The sequence below is a fragment of the Ambystoma mexicanum genome, chromosome 3q (assembly GCF_040938575.1).
Source record: "Ambystoma mexicanum isolate Mex_15411 chromosome 3q, UKY_AmexF1_1, whole genome shotgun sequence".
NCBI lineage: Eukaryota > Metazoa > Chordata > Amphibia > Caudata > Ambystomatidae > Ambystoma > Ambystoma mexicanum.
In genome coordinates this window covers 298,699,688-298,716,726 of record NC_090926.1, presented here as the reverse complement: position 1 = coordinate 298,716,726, position 17,039 = coordinate 298,699,688, and the positions used below count along the sequence as shown (strand labels likewise).

The 17,039-nt window shown below is 45.8% G+C and overlaps 1 protein-coding gene across 2 annotated transcripts in view; it reads right to left on the bottom strand.

Annotated features, from left to right (window-relative positions):
- Positions 1 to 17,039, bottom strand: part of LOC138582488 (tubulin alpha-1A chain-like) — a 29,443-nt gene that overhangs the window by 8,898 nt on the left and 3,506 nt on the right. The window contains exons 1-3 of one of the 2 annotated variants that reach the window (XM_069653831.1): positions 13,666 to 13,816; positions 5,990 to 6,212; positions 874 to 1,022 (exon numbers count right to left, since the gene is read on the bottom strand). In XM_069653831.1, coding sequence (XP_069509932.1) covers positions 874 to 1,022; positions 5,990 to 6,110 — 270 coding nt within the window. In that variant the 5' untranslated portion in view covers positions 6,111 to 6,212; positions 13,666 to 13,816. Of the gene's footprint in view, positions 1 to 873; positions 1,023 to 5,989; positions 6,213 to 13,665; positions 13,817 to 17,039 lie in introns of those variants that run through there. The other variant, XM_069653829.1, reaches the window with a different exon arrangement.

Sequence of the window (17,039 nt, the reverse complement as noted above, 5' to 3'; positions counted from 1 at the left end):
CTGGAAGATCCCCTGAAAAACCTGCCTGATTTGCCAACCGGATCAGATGTTCTTAATGATGTTACCCATTAATCTGCACTCCACAGGAAGCCAAGTCAACGTGCAGAGTCTCCTCTCCGTTGTCTGACATCCCTCACAAAGTTCTCCACACTGAAACCGGCCTTGCTCATAGACAAACTCATACCACTTTACGAACTGTCACACCAAGAACTAATTTCTTTCCCTATTCAGCTATGTGCCAAAGCTCTATAGGCCCTGACCTCCCCTGTACTCCTCACTGAGGGTAGCATCCAAGTTTTGTATATTTCGGAAAGATTTCCGATTCTACTCCATTTAAACGTGCATAGTTCACTTATGCCCCCGCACCCGCAGCAGTAGTGCACTCGGCCCTATTGTCAGCTTCGCTCCTATGTCAAACTTAATCAAATCTCTGACACCCATTGACCTGTGTTGTGCGTGCTTTGAACAACGTCAATATACATAAATGGCAGTGCCCATGGTGACTTATACGCAGTATTTTTATTATGTATTTATTGCATTTGTTATACGCCCAAACCCATAGGTATCACCCATTACTGGGATACAGAAGATGACTAACCTGGTTGGGCGAGGATCCCAGCCAAAGTACTGTGGTACCAAAGGAAAAGAAGAGGCAGCCAGTCAATTCTCTGGAGACCTAACTGATGGACTGCACCTTTGCTGCCCTGGCTCGAGGTTCCTTCGGAAAAGCTTTAAGATCTGAAAACCGGAACCAGGACGGCTGGCCACAATGAGACATGTTAATGCAGGCTTGCCCCAGTGGCCACTGCTTGCTGCACTTCGCTGTAGGTTTTCTTTGCTGAATTACCCATTCCTTGAAGCAGGAATACTTACCAGTTTGCGTATCCGGTCCAGCACCAGGTCGATGATTTCTTTGCCGATGGTGTAGTGGCCGCGGGCGTAGTTGTTGGCCGCATCTTCTTTGCCTGTGATTAGTTGCTCCGGGTGGAAGAGCTGACGGTAGGTTCCAGTTCGCACCTCATCTAGGGAAAGTATGTGACAACATTTGAGAATTGGAAGAATGTCAGCAGACTTCTGCTCTATACATGAAAGCAAGGCAGATACATCTTTTTCACATAACTTTGGTTTATCATTGGTTTTAAGTTGACGTAAACCTGACAAATATCATTTTTCTCGTGAAAGTCTACCTTTTCAAGTACCATTTTTCAAACTCAAATTCATTGAAAGTCTTCACCATTCTACTTTTATTTCATGTAAACCTACATTTGAGTATTTCACAAAAGTGTCCATGTCTAGAACTTTTTCACAGACAACCAAGGACATGGTGGCGCAATTTGCACACCTCCACTCTAAACCGTGTTTTTGATTGGGGACAGTTAGTGTCTCATCAGCTCATGGTGATTTTATGGACAACAGCTTTAAAAATAAAGCCAGGTATTAAGTGCAACTCTTTGCCCCCAGCTCACTGAGGGTTGTGATGTGTCTTTAAATCATCAGTGCATGCAGTGTTCCGATACCAAAGGGGCCGGTGAACCGATTGTCTCAAAATATTTCCTCTCAACACACACCTTCGGCACCATGGAACTTCTGAACACATCCCTCGCCAGAAGCAGGGCCAGGCCCACCTGAAACAGGCAATAGGTGTTCTGCCCCCCGACAAATCCTGCTGCACATCCAAAGAAAAATGTATAGCAACAAGCGTTGTGGATTCTTGGTAACATCAGTTGTCAAACCGTATTTATTTGTTTTATAAAGTGCTGCGTGTCACCTTACAGTTCCTTGACAACACGATTGCCCATCGTTTGTGTGGCCGGAGTTCAGAGGGAGGTATTCCTCTGTATAAGCATGAAGGTGCAGGAGGTCATGCAGTTGTCCTCTCTGTGATGATACACATTCTCCCTACTCCCAAAGGTATAAAGGAAGGGAATCTGGAAACATTGCCTTAAATAGACTATCTTCCTCTGTAACAAGGAATTATAATGGTTCATTCTTAAATGTCTCTAAGAGAACTACCAGACCCATAATCCCATAAGTACTGGGATGAGGAAGAGGGCTGAAGACTCAAGCTGCAGCAGCAGTCAGGCAATTAAACCTAATAGCCCACACCTGAAGGAACCTGAGAGGCTTAAAAGGCCCCCTCAGGTTCAGGCAATAGGACGGAGCTGGAACTGTGGCTGTAGAGTATGCAGTAGTAGCAGAAGAGAACCAATCCAGGCAGCAGCGGGAGAACCAAAGGGACATTGGGACTCTGATGCAGCAGATTTCACCCGCTTGTCCTGTGAGGGTCTTGTTCCCCCAAACTCTGATATGCAGAGTCTGAGCAGCAGAAGACATGCAGGAAGGCTGTCTTTCCCCATGTGAGCCTAATTGCAGAGATTGCACAGCAAGAAGCGTGTCGGAGACCGGGGTGACCAACTGCCATGTAGCCATGGGTCTCAGGAGCAAGACATGCTCCTTAATTGAGTGGCCAGACCGCAGACACCTTCAGTGAGGAAGGGTGTGGGTCCCAAGTGAAGCCAGGAGTCGTCGAAGTTGTGCAACTCATGGAGAAAGGAATACAGAAGCCGGGGAGTTAAGCCTGGTGTTCTGATTCCTTGTGGGAGCACTGCCTGCAACAGTATCCAGCTTAACAATCACTCACATAATAGCAGAAGTGATGTGAAGTTGTTAGTTGATGTTTTTGAACTTTAGTATTACCCAAAAAACAAGTGTGCAAGCATTACCTGAAGCCAAGAGAGTGTCACCAAAGCTTCTGGGTAATTATTCTGCATAACAGTTGGCAGAGGGATAAAGACAAGGTTGGGGAAGGGAAACTTGCTACTTATAAACATTCTTTGAAGTGGATACAACCTACATTGCCAAAGACTGTTGAAGAAAGAGAGAAGTGTTTCCCAAATGCAATATTAGGTTCTTGTTGCAAGCCGTCAAGAAAGGCAAAGAGGATGCCCCTCTGAGAAGGAAGGTTCAGAGGAAGAGTGCCTTGTCTACTTGAAGGTGTTCAAGTGCCAGAAAGTGAATCTTGTCATAAACTGTAGTGGTGGCACAAAGTACTGAAGTTGTGGTGCTGTATTTGGTTGTCAGTAGATGTGAGACTTCAGTAGCACAAATTAAGGTGGAATACTATGGGGCCAAGGAGTTTGCCCTCTAGGTAACCCTTTGTAGAAGTTGACATTGGGGAAGTAGAAGTGCTGTGAAGTTATCCTGATAAAATATACCTTATCTTATAAAGAGAGACATATTAACTGTTAACCAAGACCTGTTTCACTAACATTTACAGAAGTTGTATTACTTTTGAACTGTGGCAAGTCTTCTTGGATAACTGGAAGTGGTGGCAAAGTATTGTGGCTGGGAATAACATTGATGCTATTTTGAGGAAGTGGAAAGTCCTTATTTCACCAAGACTTTGGTTAACAAAACTTTACCTTCACATTGAAACATCAAGACTTGAATAGAGACTATACTACTTATATGTAATTCCTCGTTTCTTTTTTGTTGAACATTAGAGCTGAATTTACCTTGAATCTCACCCAGGTTACTAAGAGGTTATCACGAAACGTGAATATCATTGTTGATGTTTTTTGAATTGCCATATATTTTCTTTGTGCATTTGATATTTAAGGTTGACAGCCAGACATCCTGTGTTGGAATCTTTCCCTTTAGTTTTGTTAGGTAGGGAAATCCTCATCAGAGTAGGGATAGTGAGGCGTTTAATATTTTAATTTAATAAAATGGCACATTTTGAACAATCATCCAAAAGTTGTCCACCTCGCATTGCTGACCCCTCACATAGGGCCAGCATGTGGTTACTAAGGTCCTCCCCTTCCTCGGATTCTTGGGGTTTTTGAAGATGAATTAGTTACTTATTATTAGTAAGATCAAATATTTTTCAATTTTTCATTGGATCGAACATTATTTTTCCTTTATAGCGTGGAGTAATTTATTATTAGGTCAACGTTAGTTAATAGGTTAGCATTTGTTGCTTCTTAATTAGAGCAAAGAGGAAATTGTTCTTTGATCTAACAATCTCCAACAGGGGATCTTTCAGGAAATTATGAGCTTTTGAAAATGATCAGACGCCCGGCTGGGGAACATACCATACCACAGTTTATGAACCTTTTGTGGGAAGTGGTTCTTTAACAGAAGGTTATAGGTGAGTAACCTTGCCCTTTTAGATTCCTCAGTTATTTCAGTATTGATTGTGATTTGGATATTGTTAATTGTTTGTTGTTGAATGTGAGATGGAACAGTTTCTCGTTGTTAATTGGATTAAAAAGTGTTCAACAGTGTTCAACCAGACAATAGAACTAAATGTTGGCATTTCGACTTCCTGGTAAATTTCATTTATCTGTGTTTTTCTATAGTATTAATCTCATTTGTCTACTTAACAGTACTTGGACGATATGAAAAATGTGCCTTTCCCACAAACAATACACCCGTGGGAACTTAGTAAGCTTGGATGGTGCCAACATGGCTAAAAACTTGAAAAAAACGGTGGTAGGGTGGTTAGGGGAGTAGAGGGAAAAGAGTAGGTGTTTTGCTTGACTGTTGGTGTGTGTGCAGAATCGGAAGCAACTTGTGTCCATGTGGGTGTGTTTTCTAAGTGGATAGTGATTGTACACTGGATGTGTTTCCAGATAGGAGACTGCAAGTGTCTGGGGAGTTTCTTTGTGTTTTGGTGTGGCTGGAGGGTTTTGTTTAGCCATTTGTGTTGGCTCATTTGGTGAGCATGTGGTGAGAGTGGATGAAACGTGAGGTTGCTTGTGGGTTATGTTCTGAACATGTTGTTGGCAAGTGCAGTTAGAATTCACTGCCTGTATCTTTCTTGTTGGTCTTGAAGATGGAGACCTTTTTAAGAGAGGGTGCAGTTTCTTACCATTGTTCTAGTTCTGAGTCATGTTTCAAAGAATATTAATTGATTTGTTTCGTTTTAATGGGCTGTGCTTCCATGGTGTGGTGGTCCAAATGTGTTTTTAATAAGTTTAATTTCAGTATTCCTGCAGGTTTGTTACTGGTTGTTAGTTTGTTCTTGGTGTTCCTCCCCGTAAGATTTTCTTTGCTGGGTGTCTTAGCAAGACGTCTACTAACGTGTTTTGGTTATGTTTACATTTCCTACTTAGGTGGTCTGCCATTCCTAGCTATAGCCTATTTGCACAGTCTAATCTTGACCATGTCAGTGAAATAATGACAAGGGTCCGGTGTGGACAGCGGAGGTGTGGCATGATACATCTGATTGAACATAGGTAGTTGAAGCATTTCGATACTATGGCGATGACTGGTTCTAGCGTGAGCGCACTCATGATGAGAATTCCGAGATTCTCTTTTAAGGTTGAAGTTTCCTGTTTCAATCAACTTTCTACAGACCAAGGAGGCAAAGTCTGTGGTCCATTGTTGTTACGGCGGGCAAGCATGATCTCTGCTTTGCTTGGATTTAGTTTTAAGTTGTTATTGGTCATCCAGACATTTATCTCGCTAATGCAGCTACTGAGTGAGTTCTTCGGGTTGGCATCTGTTGTCTTCTTGAACATTATTTTGGTGTCCTTGCAGATCGCAGTTTTTAACGGCCCCTTCTTCGTTCCCATGGCCTGGGCATGGCTTTTGTCCCACCTTGCATGACAGAATTTGGCCCGGACCCAGAATCCCTCATTGGAAGAAGGGCTTGTTTATACTTGTCATTCTAGACACCATTTGTTTACTCATTGTTACGAATGGGACATAGGAAATGGTTGAAAGATATGTAAACGACGTAAAGTTTTAGTATTTCATTAGTACTTGTCAGCCCTGATTTACTTATGAACTGTAAAAGTTGGTTTACACATGTCCTGTTATTTCAGGATTTAAATCTTAATATAAACTATGTACATTAGTACACACCTTTTCCCTGCATGTTTTTTCTGGTCTGTTACATGACCTTGTAAAAGAGAACAATACACCCGTCAGTTGTACTTGTAAGTAAAAAAGTAGGCTTGATGAATTTCTGGCTCCAACTCACCAATGACCGTGGGTTCCAAGTCGACGAACACGGCCCTGGGCACATGTTTGCCAGCCCCAGTCTCACTGAAGAAGGTGTTGAAGGAGTCGTCGCCGCCGCCGATGGTCTTGTCGCTGGGCATCTGCCCATCGGGCTGGATGCCATGTTCCAGGCAGTAAAGCTCCCAGCAGGCATTGCCGATCTGGACTCCGGCCTGGCCAACGTGGATGGAGATGCACTCACGCTGTGATGGAGACAAAAGTAACAGATGGTGGTGGGGTCACAAGACTGCCCAATCAATTCCTTCTGAAGAAAGGGGAGACATCTCAATTACTCAAGTCTTTGGAATTCTATTAAATCCCCAAAAAACATGGAAAATAAAACAGGACAAATGTAAGTGTTTATATGAAGCACTACTCCCTTATGTGGGATAATGATAAGAATGTGTGACTGGCAGGGCACCCGAGATAGCAAGATGCCTGATAACTCTTCATTCTTGGAACAGGTCTTCACCAAATACTGGTGGCTTTTTATCAAAGACTAGGTTTGGAGGTTTATGAGCTTTAAGGTACAAGCAAGCAATCCAAATTAACTATTTCTCTAATGTGAAGTCCATCTGGCCCAAAGCTAAACCTTACTCGCCTCACAGCACACTTTTAGAACCCTCACTTTAAATATGTTATTCACGTACGCTACCTAATATTTAAAGCAAGTGTTGTGAAGAGTAGTGCAGTGCTAGTTGGGGATTCATTGGGGTCTGCTGGCCTTTGTATTAGGGAATTCATTGTCTTGGCTGTCTGTACCTTAATATTGCCATTTCCAGTTTTTCTAGACTTTACTGTTTATTGGTAGTATGATAGGAATCCATGCTCTGATGGTATTCACGGGCCCCTAGGATGATATCTGGATACTTGTACTTGTTGGCATTTGCTCATTTGTTATTTGGATCCATGGGTATGTCCAAATACCCCCGGCAAGTGGCCACACTTGTCTGCATGTGCATTTACGCATGCATTGTCCATATCGGTGGTGCATTTACGCATGCATTGTCCATATCGGTGGACCTGTGCACTTGTCTGACTGCCTTGAAACAGACTCCCTCTGCCTAAAAGGAGCCGGCGATTGTGTGTGGTGTCTACCTACCTCCATGTCCAGGATATACTGAATGAGACACATCTGGCCACCAAGAAACCCACTGCAGGCAACCCTGAGCTCAGTTGTGGGTAATCTGGGCATGAACCCTGCTCTAACGCGCCACAAGGACAAAAGCGTATCATTTTGTTACTTTGTCTTTAATACTCTTGTTCTTATATTGACCTTTTCTCAGCTTGACTATCATTTTTTATTTCTTCTCGGCCTTCTGGCAAATGCCCTTTTCTCCATCTCTCTCCAAATTTAACTTTGTGGTTCACCATGTAATTGTTCTTCCTTCCGGTTCCCATCTATCTCCTTATTCCCACTGGCTTTCTTTCCCCACATCTGCACAGTCTTTAAATGTGTCCATGCCCATGCTCCTTCCTACCTCTTCTTCCTGTGTGCTCTTCCCCTTGGCCCTCTTTAATCCTCTTCTCTCTTCTTCGTGTTTGCTCTTCCGCTTGGTCCTCTTTGACCCTCTTCTCCTGGCCCTCTTGTATCCTCTTCTATTCTTCATGGTTGCTTTTCCCCCTTGTCCTCTGATCCTCTTCTCTATTCTTCCTGTGTGCTCCTCCCCCTGGCCCTCTTTTATCCTCTTCTGTTCTTCATGTTTGCTCTTCTCCCTGGTCCTCTTCTCTCTTCTTCCTGTGTGCTCTTCCCCCTGGCCCTCTTTTATCCTCGTCTCTTCTCCTGTGTGCTCTTCCTCCTGACCCTCTTTGTTCCTATTCTCTTCTTCATGTTTGCTCTTCCCCCTTGCCCTCATTGATCCTCTTCTCTCTTCTTCATGTTTGCTCTTCCCCCTTGTCCTCTTTGATCCCCTTCTCTCTTCTTCCTGCGTGCTCTTCCCCTGGTCCACTTTGATCCCCTTCTCTCTTCTTCCTGCGTGCTCTTCCCCCTGGCCCCCTTTGATCCCCTTCTCTCTTCTTCCTGTGTGCTCTTCCCCCTGGCCCCCTTTGATCCCCTTCTCTCTTCTTCCTGCGTGCTCTTCCCCTGGCCCACTTTGATCCCCTTCTCTCTTCTTCCTGCGTGCTCTTCCCCCTGGCCCCCTTTGATCCCCTTCTCTCTTCTTCCTGTGTGCTCTTCCCCCTGACCCCTTTGATCCCCTTCTCTCTTCTTCCTGCATGCTCTTCCCCCGGCCCCCTTTGATCATCTTCTCTCTTTCTATTCGCCATCACAGGCCCACTGTGTGTTTAATTCCCGTTTTGCTCATTACCCCTTCTTATCCACAAACTTCGGAATAATCTTCATTATTATGTATTCCCTGCTACTTTCTTGCCTATTTCCAATCTTCTCTTAAAATCTTAAAACTACTCGCCACTCTCAGATTGCTACAAATGTAACACCATACTTTTTGCCTTTTTTGCTCATGTACTTTCTTGCAGCATTTTTTTAAATTATGTACAGTGCTTCGGCGTAAGCACTTTATACATTCAAATTAACTATTATTTGACCGACAGTTCAGCCCCTTGGACAGAACTGTAAGGATTTTGGAACTGAAAAGTGATGTAAAACGTTTGCACGTGGGCTACGTTTGTTCCTAAAGATGTGGTTACCTGCACAGCCCTGCTCTTGCATCCAGTCAATGTTATTGCGCAGTATATTGTGTGTGTTCATTTTTATCGTTATGAAAAGAGCCATTTAAAAAAAAAAATCTGTCCGAAACACTAACTATTGTAATGTTGCATTATATGATGTCCCCACCTGACCTGCCTTCTGTGTAATATGCTCTTGGCAATCGGCCAGGGAGCGATGGGGCTTTTCCGTTTTGTTACCAGGGCAGTTGGCTAGCCGCGCCTTTCAGACTATGTAGCACTCCCTGGTTGCTATTGCTATACAGTCCCGACCTGGACAATGTAGGTACATTGAAATGGGTAACTGGGTGCTTCTGTCTTTGGGGTCCTGCGGAGGCCACTGTGGGCAATGTTTAGGGTCATCTGGAGCTCGTATCTGCCAGTCCGTGGAGGACAGTCATGTTGTGTATTCCAACCATAGGAGGCCAATGACGTCACTATATAGTACTTAAAGTATTCTGGAATCTAAGATCAACTGCTGTGACATCACTGCAAAGGACCCCGTATTTTCATTGGGTTTCTGTAGCATGAAGCGAGAGGGAACTTGGTGGTATTTTTCTGAGGCTTGAATCTCCTTCATTCCTCTCCACTGCACCGCCCTGGAATGCTGGTGCATGGCAACAGCGTAGGGTATGCCAAGGGCACCGAGCGGGCCATGCACAGCATAACATTACCAATGGGTAGTTGATAGCTGCGGGCTGTGCTGCACCTCGGACCTCGGTCTGGCTATGTTCCTCTCCTGTTTTAACGAGAGGCTAATGTGGAAACAGCGTCCTGGGTGATAAGAGACTGGCTTATCGGTACCTGGTCCTAGAAGCCCTCGAAGGGTTGCTAGTTTTTGGACTAGGCCATTGACTGGCCGCGCTGGTCATTGGACCGTTGCTGGGTATACCCTCATGTTAACGGGCTTCGGCCCCACAGGCCCTGGTCAGAGGAGTGTTAGAAGTTTGACATTGAGAAGAGCCATGGTGAGGCCACCTTCCAAGGGCTGGATGCCCCCGTGCCAGGGCATATCCTTCAACCGCTGTAGACATTAAAACACAAAAGAAACCAAATGGACACCTCAGCACCGCCCGCTCACTGATCGCTGCAGAGGGCGGCGAGTGGAAAACCTTGGTTTTGTTCAAACATGTCAGCCACCTTGTTGACCAATAAGTGAAACAAGTTTTCATTTGCTTTGTTAGCAACACACTGGAGTGTGGACTTTTCAGTTTTTTGGCAGCTAGTTTGGAATTGATAATGTGCAGTTTTGACGAAGGGCGCATCATTTTGTTTTAATTCGAATATTGTTATATTAGCGGATTTTTGTTTACTACTGATTAATTATACAATATCTAACACACATTTTAATAGATTTGTCTCCATTTCTTGTGAGGTACTCTTTGCAATAGATCGGGAACTGCACCGCGCGTGTTGGCTCACCCCTGAAGCTTTATAGGAAACCCCTCTTATGCAGACTGCTTAATTACTTCTAGCTCATGTCCCTCTAATGCATATTTTTGTGTGACTTTTTAGGGCGCCCCCTCCGTGTATTTTGCATATCCCTTAAAGCACTGCCAGTGTTCCTGAGGGGAGTTTGGAATGCGTGGCCTGGAGCACTGAGGTGTGTGTTGAAAGCCACGTCTCGCTGCAAGAACCATTGGTTTCCCTTTTGTATTTATTTGAATAACAGGGATGTCAGTGTCGATCAGAGAGTACTTGCAATAAACACATTTACCAATGGCGAAGGCATTCCTGAGAAGAGCGCCCGTGCCAGGAGTGCATGAAGAGGAGGACACGTTGGGAGCCCCCGTAAGAGGATGTAAAAAGTGGGACATATCCCGGGACGTGGCCCCCTCAGACAGCAGCCACGGCGGCACACGCTGCTGCACATGCGCACCGCGCTTTGCAGGTGACTAGGGTGTACGCAGTTAGGCAGAGAAAGCACCAGGACGCTACTGGGATGCCCATGGACAGAGTAACGAAGCGCTTGCCACTGTGCTTTGAGGCCATCATGTCTGTAGTTCAACAGGTTCAAATTCTCTTCTGCTCAGTTCATATACACCAAGCATTGCATACGTGAGGTTTATTTCTAGAATACTCAGAGCCAAAAAAAACGTAGCCAATAGGTGGTTCAAGCAAGTCTTTCAGGGCTTCATAGGTTGGTTGTGTGTTCAAGAATAATGCGCAACTGTGGGTAATAAATGTGCCCATAGCGATGAGCGGGTTATCCTGCGTGAGTTGGCGCTAGACTTCTCCTCTGCGGTTTCTATACCCAATCCAATTGCATGGCAAGATATGTCAAACCCCGTGTGTGCTGATTTCCACTGGCCAGAGGTGGAAACTGACCCCTAGCATGCGGGCTGGCAAGCACTCTTACCATCGCCCATGAAGCGACCACTCCCCGCTATAGCAGGCCTCCACCCATCCCCTGTGACCATATCTCCATAGACACTCCTGCCCATTCACGTATGCGTATTCCCCGCCACTTCTTTTTCATTGCGTTTATTGTTGCATGCGAAAGTACTAAAAAAAAAAGTCGTGTCTTCATTTGTTGGATCTGGTGGAGGAAGCTGAAGCCAAAGACTTTGAAGTGTCAAAAGGCCGTCCTGTGATGTTGGAGTCGAGCGCGCCATCTGATTGGTGCTCCTGGCATCTCCCTTAACAAATGAGTGAGTGGCCAGGAATGCAGCCTGCCAGCCCTGACACTCACCCAGAGGGAGCTCAAGTGGTGTGGAGTCCTCACCTCGGTGCAGTCCATTGTAAGATGTGTGGCCAAGTGGAGTGTGGTGGAGGGGGGGGGGGGGGTGTTTGACGAGTGAGGCCCAGGCTCCTGCATGTCCAGTTGCCCTCCACTGCCTCCGGGCTCCCCAGCGCTTAAGGGTCTGTATCTGCAACCCTGCAGTCCCTTCTCTCTGCACTTATGAGCCACCCACTGGCTGCACTTGTGAGATAACTGCACTTCCCCCTTCCCCTCCCCCCTTGCACTTCTCCTTCCCTCTTCCCTGTACTTGCGCGATTGGAATGACACAAAGCCTAGTAAGATCGTTATTCTGTCCTCCCTTTGTTTGCCCCTCCTTCTCTTTTTGCACCTAGAAACACTTGTGTACAGGCGCGTTTTACATGCCACATATCAGGCAATGTATATCATGGAACATGTGGTCGAGTGGAGTCCTGTGAGGTGAGTGTGAGCACTGAGACAACATGCATTCTGGGAAATATGGTGGTCTGCAGCCTCTGTCTCTAGTAAGACTATATGCGTTCTTCATCATGTGGTCCTCTGGGTGCTCTGGTGAAGGAGGCAGAGCGCATTATATGAAGTGGAGTGCTATGTGTGCATCAGTACTGCCTGAGGCAGAGTATGTGGTCTGATGGGTGCCAAAGATGTAGTGAATGGGGCAGATTGTCTTCTGGAGTAGGCTGTGGACCATTGATAATGGATGAGGCATGGAGGAGGTGGGGGGGTCGTATGAGGAACTGTGCACCGCATAAGGGAAGTGTATTATCGGTCATATGGGATGTACCTGGGCATGATGGCTAAATCAGGCATAAGCGTCTGAACCTGGGCACTTGCCGGATGCGCATGCCTGTACATATATAGCTGCCCATGGCATGTGATGGCAGGACCTGATCATTTGAGGCTACACCTGGCCCATAACAGCACCACTGGCCCTATGAGTCTGCAGCTGGCAGTGTGGCCGGAGGGAGCCTAACAGGTTTCTGGGAGCGGTGATGTTTTGGCTGCAGACAAGAAGGGATACATTTGTTTCCGACAGTCCTTGATGTGAATTAGGCTGTTGTCCACGGATCCCTACACTCGACGTGGGTGTACATGATCGGTCTAAGGTGCTCGACTAGTAGCCAGTGCATTAAGGCAGCCGGGGTGCACTGGCCTATAGGGAACTCTGGAGATTTCCCGGTTGGCCTCTTCACCCCGGCCCTCTTTTGTGTGGTAACCTTTGTTCTTTCCAAATGTTCTTGGTTGGTCTTGATGAGAAAGTGTAATATGGGCCCACGTTGAACATTATTTACAAGGCCTCTTTTTGTTGCCAGTCCACCCCTGCATTTGGGTCGATGGGAGAAATGCCCTAGGGTGGCGATGAGTGCCATGGGGTGGGTTGGGATACTGCCCCAAGCAGAGCATATGATGGTCACAGTCCCTGGGAAATGCTCGAGTGCCACTGGGTATAAGAGCCTGTCTTATAAAGCAACGCTGTTTAGTTCTGTCAATGTGTGGTCGCTGTCTGCAGGTTGCCCGTCTATGCGAACAAAGCCGGTACCTGGCTGCCCGGTTACTGCAGTGCCAGAAGTGAACAAAGGGGAAGTCTGTATGGAGGAGTTCACTCAAGTGTCTGGTTATGACTTTGCAAAAATGGCTCACACTGCTGGGCCGTTAATGGGATGCTGGACCACTCATGCACCCAGTTTGCCTGACGTGTGATGATGCCCAGAGGCCCCGTCGTGTTCTTGCTGGGGTGGCACCCTGCCTCCAACCCCTCACCCCTCTATTCCCCTTCTCCCGATGGACTGGCCTGTATGACTTGTCTGGTAGCCAACAGTATCTTTGGAGCAGCTGGCAGTGCCACTCGCGCATTGGCATTGCCCCTGGTGGCATGCCGATGATTGGTGAATTGTGAATGTACATTGTCCACGTCCCACTGGGCTTTTAGAGCCCTGCATGCCTTGCCTCGCTGACCAGCTGGTGTGTCCGCGGCTTCCCATAATGATCTCATTACAGTCAGATTGTGCCAACTATCCCTGGGCCTGGCTTCGGAGCCAGGGGCGTGTTATATCCTGCATATGTATGAGTGGGGTCTGAGTCAGTGTAAGAGCTGTGATGGAATGCTAGTGGAGCTTGGAGTGTTGGGGCACCTGGGGATTCCAAGGGAGACGGTTAGGGACTTGGAGCTGGGCAGGGAACCAGGGAAGAAGCTACTAGTGATCTCTCTCTCCTAACTTCTACACTAAACCTGTAACTAAGACAATAAAGCGTACTTCCTATTTTCTACATACCTGAGTCAGCCTGGTTCCTGCTCCTTGTTATTTCTGGCTCAAGGTAGATCCTGCAGGAGGCAGGATACATCATTTGGCGACGAAGGTGGGATTTAAAGAAGCGAACATTGGAGTGAAGGTTGGAGGGAGAGAGATGCCCAATTTACCTGCGCCAAACAGCTCTGAAGTCGGTGAGCTGTTGGAAATAAATGTGGAGTTGGCGCTGTCTATGGAGGTGACTGACTATTTCATTGGAGGCACCAGTCAGGCTAGAGGAAAAGCCTGTGGTCAGTGATAAAGCAGCTGGAGGAGTATTGGGCCTTTGCTGGAAGGAGGCCGTGTGGCAGGGAGAAGGTGCCACCAGTAAGCAGCTGTCATCTTTTGGAGCCTGAGCGCCGTTGCGCTTTTGCTGGAGAAAGGGTCTGTGGAACTTCAAGTCCGGAGCAAAAGAGTTTCTGCTGAGAAAAAAAAAAAAAAAAAAAGAAAAGTGTTGTGGTACACATTTTCGTAAGTCCTGGAGGGTCGTATGGGGTCCTGGGTGGCGCGCGCCCAGTTGAACCCCTGCGTTCCAGCTCTGCCGTTGAGCTGGAACGCATGCAGGCAGCCCCTCACCATTATTTCCTCGGAGCTCAGGAGCCTGCAGAGGAATACAGAGGAAAGGACGTCTGTGCGTGTACAAACGTGATGACGTTTGCGGAAATTCAAGAGCATTATTTCATAATGGAACTACGGAATGTTGGAGTGAATAAATTACACCGGCAGCTGCAGATTAATCTTTGACGGAAGAGAGGTGAAATGAAACATGAAGCCGTGAAGTATCGGTTGAAAATGGGAATTTGGAACACGCAGCTGAATTAAATCAAACAAACATGGTTGAACAGAGTAATTTCGATACGGGGAGTGCACAGCTGTTTTTAAGGCATCTCCGTTTTGGAGTTTGAAGTTTCAGTGGACAGTGCATGAAGACAGATGGCACTTTGATTTACGTGGGGCGCTGTTTTTTTTTTTGGAGATGTTTTAATTTGCTTTATTTTTAAACGAACTGCACATCATTTCTGGAGGAACTTTGAAGTATAGAATGGAAGTAGAATTGACGTATGGCACAATAATATGGAAGAATTATGCATAAATGCTTGATTTTTTTGTAAGCATTGGGGGAAGCATTGAGCATGTTTATGCTTAATGTGATGTGCATTTTGGGGAAATGCAATTTGTGGGGAAACAAGAATTGAAGTTTAGCATTAAGAATTTTAAAGAATATGCAGAAATGCTTGATTTTTGTTAGAAATTGCACATGATATGGTTTTTTGGGCGAATCTTTGATCTTTCGTATGCATTATGTAATTTGCATTTTGGGGAAATGCAAATTTTGGAAAAGCACAATTTTTGGGAATTGCAGATTTGGAAATTCTAATTGTCTGATCTGCGTTTGCATGTGTTGAAGTTCTGTACGATTGTGGATTAAGTCTGCGTATGTGAGCGCAAGCTTATGGGGTGTGTGACACAAGAGTGCGCACAGGAGGCAGCAGGTTCTGCAGTTGTAGTGCATTTTGTGCTAGTACATGTGTGAGAGGTAGCACGTGTGTTTTGTAGTGGTGTGTGTACAGGGTGTTGTACGGTTGTAGATGTTGACGTGTGGGAGAGTACACGTTTATATGCGGAGTATGTTGCGCAAAATAGGAATATATAAATGGGAGTTGCATGCATGCAAATGGGGTTTAGGCTTATACACCCTGGCCAGGTGTATTGGCAGTAGTATAAAACCTTCAGGAGGAACCCCAAAGTTTTGTTTTGAGGAGTTTGGACACAGAAGGGTGTTCCAATGTAGTTGACCTTAGGGCATGGGCCCTCTTCGGAGTTGTTTTGTGGAGTTACAACGCAGTTGTGCGTTTGGAAAAGGAAGTGAAAGGAGAATTTTTTTTTCTCAGATAGTGTATGTTTACATTATAGGGGCTACACTAGTTGTCTGCGTTGTAGGTAACCGCACGGCAACATACTTCCTTTAGTTGAGTTTAGGGTTTTCCCTAGTTAGTTCTGTGATGCCAGGCGGTGCACTTGGGAGGAGGATTTTGTTGTTTTAGCACGCCAGTTTGCAAGTGGTATGGAATAGGAGTGGAGGGCACACAGTATTAGGCCAGTGTTTAGTATATAAGTTGTGGATTGTACACTGGTTTGGGTTACTGGATTAATTTCAGTTTTTATTACACTTTTCAAAATATTTTTAGAAATTCCAGGTCACACCATTTGATTTTTCATCCCAGTGGTGTGCCGGAGCTTTTGGGTTGCAAAATTTTGAAATTGCACTACACTACTGTTCTTTTTTCTGGTAGTGTTAAAATTTTTACATCTGAATTTTGGGTTTTGCAAAGGTGAATGTGCAATGCACTACTAATTTTGTCATTTGGTAGTAAGTGCATGTTAACATTTTTTCATAGCTTTTGCTATGCAATTTTTAAGCCACAATTCCTTCCTTTTGTGGTTGTGTTTTCTGTGATCTTGTGTTGTATGTCTCTTTCCTAGGTTTTTCATTCCTTTTTCATGTTTTCTTTAGGAGAGAAGGATGAGGCATGTTGTTGGGATATTTGTTAGAGTGCAATGGGATCTTTGTTGGCATGTTTAGGACTATTGTGATGGCCCTGTGTAAGTTTGCAACATTCGTGGCTACACAGTTTTGGCAAGGTAGTTAGCCTATTTTTGGGGCGTTTTGGGTTGTGCTCAAGTGTGGCAGACTTGAGGTCAAGAGTGGCAGTCTTGGCGGAAGGTGTTTAGTTTAGGAGGGTCGATGTCTGTAGTTTTGTTTTGTTTGTCCATGTGGCAAGGTAGTGCTTGGTGGTGGCGGCACTGAGACCCTGGTGTGGCAGGCCAGGGTGGAAGGAGTAGTAGAAATGTTGTGGTTGTTTGGTCCTAGCATGGTTGTGAGTTGTGTGTTTTCTTTTGATTGAAAAGGAGGGGGATGTGTTATATCCTGCATATGTATGAGTGGGGTCTGAGTCAGTGTAAGAGCTGTGATGGAATGCTAGTGGAGCTTGGAGTGTTGGGGCACCTGGGGATTCCAAGGGAGACGGTTAGGGACTTGGAGCTGGGCAGGGAACCAGGGAAGAAGCTACTAGTGATCTCTCTCTCCTAACTTCTACACTAAACCTGTAACTAAGACAATAAAGCGTACTTCCTATTTTCTACATACCTGAGTCAGCCTGGTTCCTGCTCCTTGTTATTTCTGGCTCAAGGTAGATCCTGCAGGAGGCAGGATACATCAGGGCGGATAAAGAGCCAAGTGTTCGAATCAATAAGCGCGGCATTCACCACCAAGGGAGGGGGGCATACATCACCACCAGGGAAGGGAGGGAGACAGCCACTGACTCTCGGGGAGAAGTAGGACTGTACCACTGCCGTCA